Source organism: Cebidichthys violaceus, unplaced genomic scaffold (genome assembly GCF_023349555.1).
Source record: "Cebidichthys violaceus isolate CVI_PGR_0920_01 unplaced genomic scaffold, fCebVio1.0.p SCAF_21, whole genome shotgun sequence".
NCBI classification, from domain to species: domain Eukaryota; kingdom Metazoa; phylum Chordata; class Actinopteri; order Perciformes; family Stichaeidae; genus Cebidichthys; species Cebidichthys violaceus.
The window spans coordinates 8,035,246-8,051,215 of NW_027176384.1; the positions used below are offsets into that span (position 1 = coordinate 8,035,246).

At 41.8% G+C, this 15,970-nt stretch overlaps 1 protein-coding gene across 5 annotated transcripts in view; it reads right to left on the bottom strand.

Annotated features, from left to right (window-relative positions):
• LOC137877326 (pleckstrin homology domain-containing family A member 5-like) overlaps positions 1 to 15,970 on the bottom strand; it is a 178,604-nt gene that overhangs the window by 41,042 nt on the left and 121,592 nt on the right. For all 5 annotated transcript variants that reach the window (XM_068717149.1, XM_068717151.1, XM_068717150.1 and 2 more), the window contains 3 exons: positions 6,815 to 6,995; positions 4,683 to 4,787; positions 1,888 to 1,960 (listed from right to left, as the gene is read on the bottom strand). In XM_068717149.1, the coding sequence (XP_068573250.1) occupies positions 1,888 to 1,960; positions 4,683 to 4,787; positions 6,815 to 6,995 (359 nt within the window). The remainder of the gene's footprint in view (positions 1 to 1,887; positions 1,961 to 4,682; positions 4,788 to 6,814; positions 6,996 to 15,970) is intronic.

The window sequence follows — 15,970 nt, forward strand, 5'->3', positions numbered from 1 at the left end:
TCTGAATTCAATTATAGGACTATATATATATATATATATATATATATATATATATATATATATATATATATATATATATATATATATATATATATATACGTATATATATATAGGTATATATATACGTATATATATATATATATATATATATATATATATATATATATATACGTATATATATATATGTATATATATATATATATATATATATATATAGTAATCACAGGCTTTACATTTACAGAAAACTAGAGATGTAAAAAATTCAAGTGAATGTTTATTCAACATTTACAAAACTGTATTTGAAGCACTATGTCAACTTTAAGCACAAAAATGACAAGTTAAATAGCCAATGAACTGCACTTATATAACGCTTTTTTTATCTTAATGGACAAAGGGCTTTTCAATTGGCCTGTCATTCACCCATTCACACACACACACACACACACACACACACACACACACACACACACACACACACACACACACACACTCAATCTCACACACACACATACACACACTCAATCTCACACACACACATACACACCGACAGCTACCGAGCTGCCATGCAAGGCGCTGGCCTGCCCATTGGGAGCAGCGTCTCGCTCAAGAGACTTCGACATGTGGAGCCAGGGATCGAACTACCAACCCTTGATTAATGGACTGTACTTCTACGTCAAGGGCACTTACACATTATAAATGAAGTGACGTAACATGTCAGTGCACTTCATTCTGTTCTTTGTTATGCTTTAGGCTTATAAAGACTACTTACTTTTTACTTTTATTTGAATTTGAACAATTCATCTATTTTTACTACTAAAAGATATCTAAAGTAACAGTACATAAAGGTTAGGGTACTCATTCACCCTCCTTATCTGTCAAACATTGTCACAGCCGAGATAACCTGCTTCATGTAACGTTATGACAGCTGAGATCATTAGTGTTTGCCACTCTCTGGTAATAATGGAATTTTTAGAGTGCATGTAAACACAGAATGAATTAAGATGAGATCTGCAGTAGATGTTTATCATCTCTGCTCATACAAAAAGAATTAAGTGCAAATCCAAATCCTGCACCCACCTCCCAACCAGAGTGACAGAAGGTACTTAGAATAAAGTGATAGAGCAGGCAGGAGAAAATGGAAAAAGAAGATGTTATTATCGGAGAGCCGAGCACGTCATTGTCCTTCTCGAGGACGCCTCCTCTCTCTCGTCTCTGGCTGGCTAAGCCAATAAACATCCAATTTTCCCTTGGGTTTGTCATGAAAGCGCCTGCTGATTGCGCTCTGGGAGCAGCTAATTTGTCAATTTATGGAGATGGAAAAATCTCTCTCAAGGGTTTAGGAGACACGAAGGAGGAACAGATGAGCTTTTGTGAACGTAAAAGTTCTAAATTAGTGGTGTTGTAGTCGTGGTTGAAAGCAAGGACAACTACTTTTAACTGGCAAGGGCGCTTAAACTCTTGACCCATATTCTTACCCGTTACACTGCTTTTCATTATGTTTAGAACAGCGTGACAGCGTGCCATTTATGTTCCACTGGCTCGTTAAAGGTATATGAGCTCAGCAAAATGTTTCAATGATGAGAGCACCACCATCTCTATGGGAGATCTTTCAATCTCAAAGCATGGCTGGATACCACTCGTGACTTGAACTCAGGGTCTCTGTTGATACCAATCCAACACCACTGCCTGTGCCTTCTGCATGGCTCTGCCTTCAAACATGAATGGTATGATGAAATAGTGAAAGCGCTTTCTTGAATTGCCCTTGAACAAAATATGGACTTGCTTTTGATTTGATAATTAAACCCATTTCATTTAACAGTCTGCATCATACATTTGGATGTGTGTGTGTGTGTGTGTGTGTGTGTGTGTGTGTGTGTGTGTCCTCACCACGGTAGTAGAAGAGGCACATGTCGCACAGAACGAACCATCTCTTCTTCCAGAGCTTCATGCCTGTGCTGTCCTGTATGGGTCACAGGTCACAGACTGTCATAGTGTAGTGATCACAGAAAACAAGCACTCTCTCTCACACACACACAAACACACACACACACACACACACACACACACACACACACACACACACACACACACACACACACACACAGCAACACTTTCTCTTCTTTGATCTCCCCCACTTCCCTTCTCTTGACACCCTCACTGTCTCCCCCTCTGGCTGCTTCTTTTAACCAGCTTCTATCTCCCCCTCTGAGACAAATTGCTCTTTTTTATCTTTTCATAACGCAGTGACAAATTTGCCTCTGTGGTGCTCGAGGCGAAAGCCTGTGCTTTGTTCTCTATGCTGCTGCTCCGGTTCTTTTTTATAAGCTCTTAGAAAAAAGGGTTCCAATAGGGTTCTTCTGAAGGGCTGGTTCTCCCATAGTCTGTATGTAAGAAGTGGACGTGGTCACCGCGATGTCCCCCTTGGATTTGTGGACTGCTGTATTGAAGCCTCAAGTTTGGCATTTTGGTAGTCACCATTACGACGTTACGATCTTGGTTTTTGCAACCAGAAGTGACATGAAAGTGTGGAGCTAAGTTCAACCAAACACTGAATAAGACACTTTTAGGGGACAAACGTTTTTACAATTAATTTTCATGAAGTGAAAACACACTGTGAAAGGGTTAAAGTTGTAAGACGAAAACACAGACAACACCATGAACCTGACAACTTGGTGGTGGTGATCTGTAGTCACAAGATAGCCCCGCCCTAAAGCATCCCCTGCTTTATGGTCTGTTTAACTCTAAATGGATCATCATTTACTAAATGAACATCATGCTGTATTGATGAAGACTTGAAACTAGAGATTAAGACCATAAACTAATGTTTACAATGTTTACTGAGGTAATAAATCAAGAGAGAAGTAGAGTCATTTTAGACTAGACTTCTATACAACCAGAGGAGTCGCCCCCTGATGAACAGTAGAGAAAACAAGTTTAACGTACGTCTGCATTGGCTTCACTTTTCAGACCTGGTTCTACCCAGAACAATATGCTTCTGAAGTTTTTGAAGAAAGATATTTTCAAGGGGTCTTGAAAATTAGGAACCCTTTTCTTCCAAAGAACCCTTCTTGGAATATATAGTTCCTCAATGATTGTTTAAAGCACATGTGTTAAAAAATCCACCCAGCCCACACACTCCCAAATACTATGATTATGAACCATGATTGTCGTGGGTTGTGCAGCACCACACCACACCACACCAGCCCTGCCCCTTTAAGAGCCTCATTAGGAACCCCTGGGTTCAAGAGGGAAACCCTTGGAACAAGAAAAGGTTCCCAGTAGACCTCCCTGGGTGGGTTCTTGTTACAACTCTTAGAGGGTGGATAGCATCTGAAAAGAACTGCCAGAGAGGGTTCTGGGTGCTCTCTACAGGACGGCGTCTGTACTTTGCCAAAGATTGTTTATGAGGAAAAAGAAGCTTCACTCTGTAACACCACTGTACAACAGCGAGTAGACGGAATGTTTATGTTGTCCCAATAACACAGAATGATACGTCTGTTTAGTGGTTCGTGTGACATCAATTTCACATTATCTAGTTAACCTTTATCCATATCATATAAATAATTTAATCTTATCCACTTTACAGTTTAGAACCAGAATATACATTATTTAGATTGAGTTAAAAGATTAAGGGTTATCTGTAATATACAAAAATATTGCCTAAAAAGCGCTGTTTCCCCAAAATAGTGCTGGTCTGCTGCCATCAGAGCACCATAGGAGCTTCAAATTGAGGACTGTCAAATGAGGTGTGTCAATTATCGCTTTCAGAGTGTTTGGGTCTGAAGAGTTTACCCTCCCTTGTGCCGTGATGACTGCAGCGACAATACTATGTTTTTGGAGACCATTCGCTCACTGTTTGCAGTCACATTCGGCCCCAGATCCTGAGGTCAGGAGCTTCGGGTAAACACTGATGACGTTTCTTCTGTCAGGGAGCTCTATGCCTGACAGGTCTGTGGGGAAGAGAGGGGGCTATGCTGGTGTGAAGTGAATCGATTCTCATCTCAATGTGAATGCAGTGAGCAGCTGGTTAGTTCTTCCCTGCATGTAATTGTAAGCTGAGTTGAATAGTGCTTGATGGGGCTGTCTTCAGGAAGTGGCACAGTGGTCAGAGGTCCACAGACCAATTGAAAAAATTACCCACAGTAGATATCTGTGGGGTGAAGAAAGTGAAGTGGGTGGAAAGGGAATGAAGAACAAGCTAAGCGTCAAACTAAGTTAGCTAACGTCCAGCCAAGCCCCACAGCGTTAACAGGACACTCCCGGTTCCTCAGGTTCCACAGACACGCTGGCTGCAGCAGCATTCGTGTCCAACGCAACATCAGGCAAACTCAACTTTTACATTTCTGCTTGTGTACGGATTAAACAAACCAGACTCCAGTCTCGATGCTAAGCTAGGCTAACCATGTCGCTGTGGAGTTAATATACAGTCCTGAGATTGTGACTGATATTTCAGTCATTTAAAGCAAATAAGTGCATTTCCAAAATGATGTTCACTGTAGTAACATCCAATAAAACTGAATACATTCCAAATGCAGTGAATAATACTACTACTTTATGTTCATCCGTGTGCAGCTTTGGTTGCTAAGCCATGTTCCCCCACCTGTCTTCTATCGCACCACTCTGTCCCATACAAACTCAACCACATCCCATAATGTTTCACTTGAACGTCCTTCCTCCGGTACCTGTTTGTAAAGCCAGTTGCTCTTGACCACCGGGGCATTGGGGTTCCTCTTGATGGAGTTTGACCTCTTTCCAAAGTTGTGAACTTTTTTGAAAGACCTAGATGGCTGCAGAAAGACATGGATGGGTTCATTTGTATATGTACTTATCTTCAGCTCTACAGAAGAAACATTTGCATTACAGGTTCAAATTCAAATGTACATTTTTCAATAAACAAGTCACGCAGAATGTGACGCATTTGAAAATCTGTTTCCATCCAGAGACACAGAGGGAGGAAGAAAAGCCAAAATATCAGCATCTCAACACAACAAGTATTTGGTGCATTGGCTGTACAGACGCTTGTATTGTGAAACAGCAGCTTTTCCAGCAGCTATAAAAAGCAACAACAGAGGCAGATGTATTCAGCTCATTAAACACAGCATATTCCACATTCCCCATACATCATATGCTGCACTCCAGCATACAAGTCAATAGCAGAAAGACACAAGGAGCGCTTTGATTAAGTCTACATTGAAGACAAATAGAACGATGTCATTGAACCAGCTCCAAGATGTTCTGCTCATTGGAGGGAAGTGTCTTAATGTTTTGTACTGACAACATGCATACTCCACAGTGGATTATTATTACCCTTACTCCTAAGTTTACATGTAGTCAAGCCTGTCTCCCAGGAGTTACTTTTGTGTATCAAATGTTTTTCAGGACAAATGTATTTGCTGGCTGTATTGTTTTATAGCATGTGGTTAGGGTTAGATTTAAGTTACTAAAACACATTTCACATTTGTGATTTTGGGTTGTATCAGAAAAATTACTTGACTTAAAACACTAATTTAAGGGTTAGGCAAAGATTGTGGTTTTGGTTTCATATTATATTGTTAAAAGGAAACATCCTGTCTTGTGCTTCAAGTCACCATGGACGAGCAAACAATTCAACTAAGACCACCATCTGTCCCTAACAACATGAATCAGGCAACATTACATTGTATTTAATACATCTGCTATTACAAAATGGTAGTATACAGTTGTAGTTTCTAGTAGACAGGGTTTATATAGGACAGTGCATAATGGAACAGATTGTGTCATGTTGAGAGAGAAGAAGAACAACTAGTTTACTTTAGCACAGGTTAGTTCTTCCCTGCATGTTGTAACTGTGTGGCATTTAAAGCAACAGAAAACACGCACAACTTAATGATTTACACTGTGAAACATCCTCGAAATGTTACCAGCCTCTTCTCAGCTGGTTTAACCTTCTCTGTGTTTCTCAGGCAATAGAGCTGAGCTCGATTCTAATTAATGACTTCTCATGAATACATAAAGCTATGAGGTGTTATACTTTCTTTTGGCCAGAGTTAGCCTGCTTCACACTCCTGCTTCTCCAGCCTGAAGGTAACGACACCACTGAGGCTGACCTACAGCACAGCATTATGGGAACTCTTTCAGGGCTGGTGGGTGTTGCACTGAAGGCTTACTGTTGGTGTAAATCACTTAAGTGCATCTGTTTTATTTATTTCATCAATTATCAGTACGCTTAAGGATAAATGTAAAAACTATCAGGGACAACCTCTTGAACTTGAGCAGCCGCTTCGTTTGCATAATCAAACTAAAACACGCTTGTTTGCCTCCTGGCGGATAAGAAGATGAATACCAATTTCATATCTGTTTGCATTATTATTAGTTTTTACAATGTATTATTATTATTAATAATATTGAATATCATTATTAGGCTACAGACAGCAGTCAGTTATCACAAAGATTATGTTAGCAAACATTGGATTAAGAAAAAGTTTGCATGTATGGTTTTACTGTTGATGGAGTGTTACACTTGACTCCTCTGCCTTTCTGTTCATTTAATAAGAGTAATCACATCATCGGTGTGTATATAAGGAGAGTGGTACGGTGTAGTACAGTACTGTCCAGCAGAACACAGTACAGTATGAGAGCTACAGATTGACTCCAGCATGGCTAAATAAAATAACCCTCATTCAGGCTCCTTCTTTTATAACCACATTGAGTACAAATATTTAGCGTAATCCACCTCAGTAAGTCTCTCTCTGCTAATGACGCTATAAACAGGTGTGATTAAACTGCTTAACAGAGATGTGCTTAAGATGCAAGGCCTGTATGGGTGGAGGCTGACCCGTGTGGATGAGGTGGTGGTGGTGGTGGTGGTGGCAGTAGTGACAGTGGTGGTCGGGCTGCCAGGGAAGGTGCTGTAGTCGGAGCCACCCGTGTAGTTTGACGCCTCGCTCATGGTGCTCATGGGACGTTCCTTCTTGTCACTGCTGCTGCTCTGCTCTGACGAAGCCTGAGGAGCCGACCTGCCACAGGGTGAGAGACATAGAGAGACGAAGACAGAGGGTCAGTCAGACGTTTCACCTCCGTGCTGAGGACGTACAGTGCCATGAAACACAGCTGAGACCAGGACTCAACCACAATATTTAAATGCGTACATTCAAATTGCTCAACTAATAGAAAAAACAGACTTCAAAAGCCAAAGTTACATGGACTCACACTTTTTTTTCTAACAAATATTCTGAAAAGTGACAGTTAAAATTTGATTTGCAGCCATTTAACTTAAGTTGAGCAAAACAGAACACACTGAGATATGTGAGCAGGGCATCAGTCCAGACTAAGCTCAGCTCAGCTCAGCAGTCAGATGTCAACATCCATCTCCTTTAACAAAGGTGTTCATTCTGTTAGAATAACTGTGATGTGTGTGTGTGTGTGCATGTGTGTGTGTGTGTGTGTGTGTGTGTGTGTGTGTGCTTGTATCATAACCAATTGTGCTGCCTAGACGACAGAGAAGACCTGCTAATGTCAAAGGCAGAATCCAGCTAGCCAATCAGCCAATTCCCCACCTCATCAAGCAGACTCTATCTCCACTCTCTTAATGACACACTATCTCTGTCAGGGCCATTAAAGAGAGGGAGGATGACAACCAGAGGAAGGATAGAGTGGAGTGAATGAGGGAGAGCCACAGAAACAGAGATAAAGAAAGTGAGAGTTGAATCCCGGCTGTTATTCTCTGGGTGTCACCTCTGATTCATACCTCTACATCCAGACAATTTAAATGGCCTGACAACTTGAACCAGCTCAACGTTTTTTGCCCCTAGTTTAGTAGAAGGACAATTGCTCATGTGAGAAAAAGAAAGTTCAAGGTCCCAGAGTGTGATTAAAACTAGCACACAGTGATCGGCCCATTTCCACAACCAAGGTCAGCAGAATATAAACAGAGCACGTCAGTGAAACTCATCGTCCACATTGTTGCTATTGTTGACGGCACTCAACACACAAGCTTTTATATTACGGCTCAGGAGTAGTTCAGGTGGGTCAGGTGATCAGATCATAATCCACAGGTATAACTATCAGACAGCTAAGTGGGTCTGCAACCACCAACTAGAAGGATCAACAGGATCGGATGAACTTTATAAATCCCCAAAGGAGAAACTGGTACGTCACCATGAACAAAGACATAGACACAATGCATGAACAAAGACATAGACACAATAACCACAATGCATCATCTACATAACAGATATCACCAGGCAGAGACATGGAAGAAAACACACACAGTTCCACTGCAAAAAGGACAAGAAGGCATGAGGGTGGGTCCTGGACATCTCAACCTTAACCCATTTGGATCTGGTTTCTTGTACTGTTATTTCTTTGTTTGTTTTATCAGCATTACATTGTGTACTGCTATGTTCTGCTGGTGCTATTCTATGTCCAGTTTTACAGTTAAAGCTCAAGTAATCAATATTTCTTTCTCAGTAACACTGGATGAAATGACGTGTCTGCACTGTAAAAAGGGTCGTCTGTAGTGATACATCCACAGAGAATTACCACCAACTCTGCAGTTCTATCAGAGTATTTTAGCCTCTTTTATCTCATCGTTTCCATTTTGTGTTTTCCAGCCCACAACTTCCACTCTCCTCTACCTGGTTTCCAGCAGCAGCAGGCAGCTGTTGTCAGAGGAGAAGCTCTGATAAACCCACTATGCCTGCCCAGCACCTGCTCAGCACACAGACACACCGAAGTTGGTAAAGGAAGCGGAACATCTTACAGCTAAAGAGAGCTAAAGAGCTAAAAAGAAAACAGGGCTAAAAGGACAGTAATTAGGTACCTAAATCATGACTCCAAATGAACGCTAGAGTTGTTCTTTGTCCACTGGACTTGTAAATAGATAATTTGCTAACATGTTAGCTGTTACAGATTGGTAAAGTGTTACTATGTCAGATGTTGTGTTTTGGCTTGTTGTTGCAGTTCATTTTTGGTGACCTGATCTTCAGTACTTTATCATCAGACCACAATTTTACTTCTAGCCATGATACAAATTTGATGCTGATTCCAACTTCACATCTGTAATCAATGAGTTGATTACCAGTCAGGGTAATACCAAAGAAATGTCTTTCAGGTGAGCAGAGTAGCTGTGGCTTATGTGTACCGCCATATTCAAAAAGTTAAAAATAGTAAGTATACACCATCAGTGAGCTGACGGCTCACACTATCTTGCAGACTTTGCTTCATTGCTTGAGAAAAACAGAATCCAACCTGTTTCATCTTCTCAGTTATCTAGTTTGAGGGAAAGGTTTTCTGAATCCTGTACCTCAGCGTGTGAACACACACCTCGGTTTGAATCTCAGGTGTTTCACCTGTGACTGTCCCACTCTGCTGGTCAGATAGTCAGCATCAGTAACGGCGTCTTCTTCCCGCCTCCAGCTCTGCGTCATTGACTTTTTGTAAAACCTTCATTCCCTTTTATTTTTGATCCTGCATAGCTTCAATCTTAAATAAAACTACTTTATGACCACTGATCCCTATAATTTAGCAACCTCGCTAAAGAACTGTACTTTGATTAAAATTGCAGAGTGTAATTGGCATGCCAACCATTTAAATGGCTTGAAACGCATTAGCAGGTCTTCCATGTTGTACAGTGACAGCTCTGATAATCTCCTTTGCTATACTTCAGCCTTCTCAGCATCATTTAGTCCCCTAAAGCCAAAAATGAAAACCAAGTCTGCAAATTAAATGTTGACTCAACTGACGTAGCAAATAACACAAAATATATTTGAGTTTGTTTTAAATGACCACTTGATAAGCAGATCAAATTATTCTTAGGGTTTAAAAAAATCAATGGCATGGTTTCCAGCAATCAGAGTTCTTAGCAGTGCAGGATATCAGAGCGCTTATTGCATGACTATGTAGAGCACTAATCAGCAGTTATCCATCCTTAAGTTTGAAAAAAAGCACTTTAAGGCAAGTTAACTTGTCACATTAAACACTTAATATGGGGGTAAATTACTAATATTAGTTAAGGGCGCTGCAGTATTAATTGAAGTTCTGCTTCATTATGCCTTTAAGAGTAGTTTAGAGACTTTAACTCTGAATTCAACAGAGGGCTCCAGAAACTACAGTAACAGAAAACTCACTTTCTAGCATGACAGGAGATCAAATCGATCATATATGAAGAGAGTGCTCTGAGGGTAAACATGGAACCTGCATCATGTACTTCTGTATTACAGTCTTAGGTGTTTCTGGAGTCTTCCCACGGGAGTCTTCCCACGCCGCTGTGTTTCAATCTTGAACACACACAGAAGTGTGGGTGCAAAAACACTAGTCAGTCTATTCACAGCAGCTTGGCAATCTTACGGAATTAAGAATTCAAACCCAGAATACATTCATTATGAAATTTTTTTTAGCAGTGTGTGTAGTGTCTGCAAGTGAATGCGTTCAGCCTTTAGAAAACAGACAGCCATTGTTGAGAGGCCCGCTCCATCTGTGAAACTGAATTGCTGGCCAATTGACTGTGAGTGAGGAAGGAGGCCTCCATTCGCCTCCAGTAACAGGAGTCCTACATCTAAAGCAGGGTGACTAACACACACACACACACACACACACACACACACACACATTACACAAGTCACCCACTGATCACACAGCCAATCTGTTTTCTGTCTTTCAATCCTTCCCACTGTCTCATCTCGTCTGCATCCTCATCTTTCAGTTGCGTGGTTATCTTGATCAGCGTTTCCTCAATAAAGCCCTCCCTTCAGCTGCTCTGTTTACTCTCAACTCAGTGACTAATGAAGCCGGTTTGTGTGAGCGCTGTGGTGGAGGCTGTTCCTCAGCAATCTAAGCAGGATCGGGGTTCGGCCTCTCGTGGGTCACACGGGTCCATGTTCCGGCCAGATCGTACTGTAACGGGTGTGGTAAGGACCGAGACGCAGTACGACGGACGCAAGGAATAGTTGGAACGAGACTTTATTCCAGGCTGAAGACACAACAGGCAAACAGTTTTGGATATGCACACGTGTAGAAATCCACTCAGTGGAACACCAAGCCTTCAGGGGAGACAGAAACCAGAGGAAGCAGAGGCTATTCTCGTGGTCGGGGACAGAAGGCTGAGTCGTTTACCGGGGCAGAGGCAAGGCGGAGAAGTCCAGACAGGCAGGGTCGGCAACGGGAAAACAGTCGGAGGGTAAACGTGGGAAAGTGTGGCATAATGCGGAGAACGATGTGTGACACTGGAGTCTAAATAGTAGGTGCAGCAGAGTGAGCAGAGTGAGCAGGTGAGAGTGATAGAGCTGATGAGGTGAGTGAGAGATAGAGTGACAGGAGAGAATGGAAGCTGAACTGTGACAGAATGTAGCTAATTTAAACAAGAGCATTATGAAATAAGTGTTATAAAATAAACAAAACTGTGTTTCTAATACAAGCATCTTTTAAATGAACCTGAAAGACAACATCTTAAATGCATTTGATAAAGAAAATGAAGAGCAGGCAGATCTCTAACGCTACATGACACCAGTACTCCTGTGAAGTCTGGGCTGATGGATCATTGCTTTAGCTGTAAGAATGACTCATATTACACATGTTTCTCAGAAATGATTTCTCTTTCTTTATATTTCTGGATTGGATCAACGAGTCTCAGTTTACTATGAGACAGTTTGAGGCTTTAGCTGGGAGAAAACATGAGGCTATACCTCCATCTTGTCATTCAGCAGGTCACCTGATCATATTTCATCATTTCAGAGGTAATACAAGCCTCTCCAGAATCAGATGGGATTTCATTTGATTTGGATGGCGAAAAAGCATTAGTTCCTATTAAATTACACACCGGTTATTATTCCGACACTACACCGTATGCTGGAGACACAATTCACGGCACACACATTAATCATCCAGAATATCATTGCTGCATTAAGGTTGCACAGCGGCTCATCAAGCAGTTCACACAGAGTCTGAAATAAAGTTAGTGTTAGCAAGAGGCGGAAAACAAGGAGCAAAAGAGGAACGAAGCCTTGAAGTGACGATGAATGGAGTTGAAGACAAAGCTAGAAGAGGGATCAGTGTGTTACTTTTTGCTTTTATTGCTGCCGTAGTGAGGCAACTCCAATTTAAATTGACTGAACTTCACGGAACAGCTCGACTGTTTGCTGTCTAACGGAGTCACACGAGAAGACCAGTATCATCTCTGTAGAAGTCCAGCCAGTTTACCACCAGTGATTGCTGGGTCTCATCATATGTAGCGCTGCTATTGAGTCCCAGTAATACAGAATATTCTTTATGTTGCCAAATGATACAAAATGACATCCAGTTAGTGGGAGTTTCCCCTGTTTATTGGAGATGAGGAATCTAAGTGTGCAGATATCTGTTCTACCAGTTTGAACTTTTTGATACATCCAGCAGATTATTTCAGATAAGGCCAGGTGGAGCGGTGGTTATCCTGCATTTACTCCTGTAAAGCTGAAGAATACGGTTTGAAACACTTACGATAGAGATATGGACGTTTGGCTAATGTGGTTCCTCGCTTCCCTCGCCTGTGTCTCTTCCTACCGTCGTCTCGTCCCAGCGAGGAGGTGAGAGACAGACGTGAGGATGCAGGAGTGTTCACCAAACGGGACATCCTTGTTTACTTCAGCATCTCAACGTTCAAATGTGTAGAAATAACTGAATAACAATTTAAAAGAAATTCCCCTGGCGCCCGATGACTGCTGCCATACTTGAGATAATAGATATATTTCAGGGCTTCACAAAACATAGATAAAAGTAATACAGACAGAGGAGAAGTGAGGGAGCAATACAAACTGCTATAAATGGTGTAGCCTGGATAAAATGAATAATTAGTGAGTCTGCCATTCTTCTTAGGTTGATATTTGGACTAATTTTAATAACTGTAATGTGCATTCGTATAGGATGTGTGTATTTTCCTGATTGAACCAAGAAGCACTTGAAGAGAAGAAAATAAGCCTTTTGGCTGTAGTAGAAAAATGATTCAGATTAAAAAGAAATCTAATCGTTGTATTTCATGAATGAATATGAATGAAATCAATTGGTGCTGTAATACCTATTGTTAATCTATTATCATTCATATTACAGTAAAGCTGTTTCCACAACAGCCCAGCTGCTCTGTTCTGTTCCCTCCCAACAGATCAGCTGACCAATCCTGAACACATTCCCCAAAGGATCCATCTGTGGTTCCTAGTTTAAGACTCCTCCAGGAGCCTCCTTTGTCAATTTACAGGAGGAGTGAGGAAAGGAGGAAGCATAATTAGCAGAATGGAAAGCACCCAATGAATCTTTGTATGAGTTAGGGATCTTCTTCACCCGTCGATGGGCTTACCTTCCACTGCTACTACTACAGCTGTACTGGGTGCTTCTTCAGCACTGAGCTAGCTTAAGTACAAAGTACATTTTGACCACATTAAGAACAAAGCCACACAGAGATGACCAGAATTAGCTATACTTAAAGTGTTTTAGAAAAATAGTGAAAATAAAACTAGAGACAAGGTTTCTGGCTTGGGGATGTCATGAGGTGTAAATAAACAGTTTCTGGCTCAACCTACTTCCACTTTACATAGAGAAGGGAAGTAGACACAACTGAGGAAAGGACGTCTCATGTCTCTCAAAACACATTTCCTCGTTCCTCTCTCCTCGCATGGCTTCCTCCATGCATCCCTGGGGGGAGGGACTAAGACGCAAGGAAAGGACGCATGTGAGGCAAACGGGGATGCAATGGGTACATCCCAAGTCTCTTAATTGCATCCCTGTTTCCCTCACATTCAACATCATTTCAATGACCTGTTGGTGCTGGTGAGGGCACATATGTGTTAGTCCTAAGTGATGCACTTAGTTTAGTTACTGGGCCAGTAGCACAGTAAAGGCAGCGCTAGCTTTGGATGGCCTGAGGGCAAGGCCAAACAGTTTCATATATTTGTGAATGCCTTCTGATAATTAAATAAGAAAATAAGAAAAGACAGCGTTTGAGATTGTTAAGTAAAACTCAACGTGTTGATCTTTTAAAATGTGATCTGAATGTCTGCGGTTTAATGCCAATTTCAGTAAAACTACCTGAGAGAAAATAGTCCCTTTTATTTCAAAAACACTCATCTTTTCATGAGACCAGAGAGAAAGGAAGCCACAGAAATATCCTTGGTGATAAAACTGTGAGCGTTCCCTGTGCAGCCACGTTCCTCAAGGATCTCTTGAATAACTCTGTGGAGCATCGGGTTAAATCTGAGGAGCTCTCTTCGACAGAGAAGATCCGGAGCCTGGAGGGAGTGTGCTCATTTATTTTCATATTCATTTAAAAGTTTGAGAAGAAGGGAATAAAAATGCTTGAGGGCTCATGTGGCGCAAAGACGCCTTTATATTACATCAAATACAGCTCCTGTGTGCCGTGCCTTTAAAATACAGTGCTGAGGATATGAAATGACAGCTCTTCTGTTTCTCACAAGTGTCATTCACTTTCATTACTGTTGTGGTATGGGCTGTAGTGAACCCTGCAGCCACAAATGCCAAACTCTGTGTCTGCAGCAGTGGCTGCTGGTGACCTGTCTATATTTTGATCTTCCTCTTGCTTCTTTAAACAAGAAGAGGAGCAACCTCCTCTGCCTGTATGGACCAGCCTCCTCTGGGTTGCAGGTCTAATAACGTTTATTATGCTTGCAGGTCACTTAGACTGAAATTTAAAGCAAAGTTATTTCACTTCCACTCGTCATCTTCCAGACAGCTGGAGCGGAACAAGGTGAAACTGTCAATAGCAGTCACCGCAGTTAAACACCTTTCGTTACCTGTGACTTTCTCAACTCCTCTCTGCTCAACAAGTATAAAAATACAAACTATGCACAGCTCATTTACACACACACGCACGCACACGCACACGCACACACACACACACACACACACACACACACACACACACACACACACTCACATACCTCAACACTCCCTAACGAGAGCAGCGTGGCAGAGGAGATAATTGGTAGGGAGATGAATGGGGTGAGTGTGAAAGCGATGGAGAGTGAGAGTGTGAGAAAGAGAAGTGCTTCCATAGAGTGTGCCGATCCACTGAACTTGTTAGCAGTAAAACAGTGTGTGTAAATGTGTCTGTGGTGGCAGGGGGGGGGTATCTCAGCTGCACAGTTCGGAGACAAGAGCGGGTTGAAATACAATCCTGTCGACTCTTTTGGAGGCGGTGCGTGTAATTGATGCACTTTGTTTGTGTTTCTCAGAGGCTCCGGTCCTAAATTTCTTTTTAGCTCCATCATCCTGACTTTTTTGCTGTTTTCTAGTTTGTCTCCCGGGAAGCAGATAATAGTTTCTTTGTAGGAATTGTGTGTGTCGTCTGCAGAAGGAATCCCATTTCAGAGTTGATGAGTAGGGAGCATCCAGCAGTCAGTCAATCCCACAGCAGAGCGAGGCAGGGAAAAACAGAGATACAGACAGAGAGGACAAAGAGACAGAGAGAAAGATGGAAACAGAGAGCAGATGATAGAAACAAGAGAAGACAGATTAAGATGGAAGGCCAGTCTAAGCAGTGGTGGCATTCACAGACTGGCTGACCCTCAGTGAGTCACACACACAACCACAAACTTAGAAGCAAGAAGAGACAGAAGGATTTGCAGCTGGATGGCGGTCTGCAGCGCTGACAGTCAGTCAGTTGACAACACTGTGAATCAGTCCAGCATGTCTGCAGCTGAATCCAGAACAGAAGGGAAGTATGGAACCATTTATCTTAGAGACAACACAGCCAACACACTGTACCTAGAAGTCCTTTGTGTAATTACTTGGGTAATTGGGGCATTTTTATTGATGATGATATCAATAAATGATATCAAGCACCAACAGAGGAAAAATACATGAGCAGTCAGGATTAGGTGTAAACAGAAGGATGGACATCTGATTCATCGGGCCTGCCCACACTTTGATAAACCAGTTCATTCATGTAATGCATATCTAATCCAGCCAAAAAGCAAAACAATAGCATTACAGGTGCACTGAGTTGCAGTGT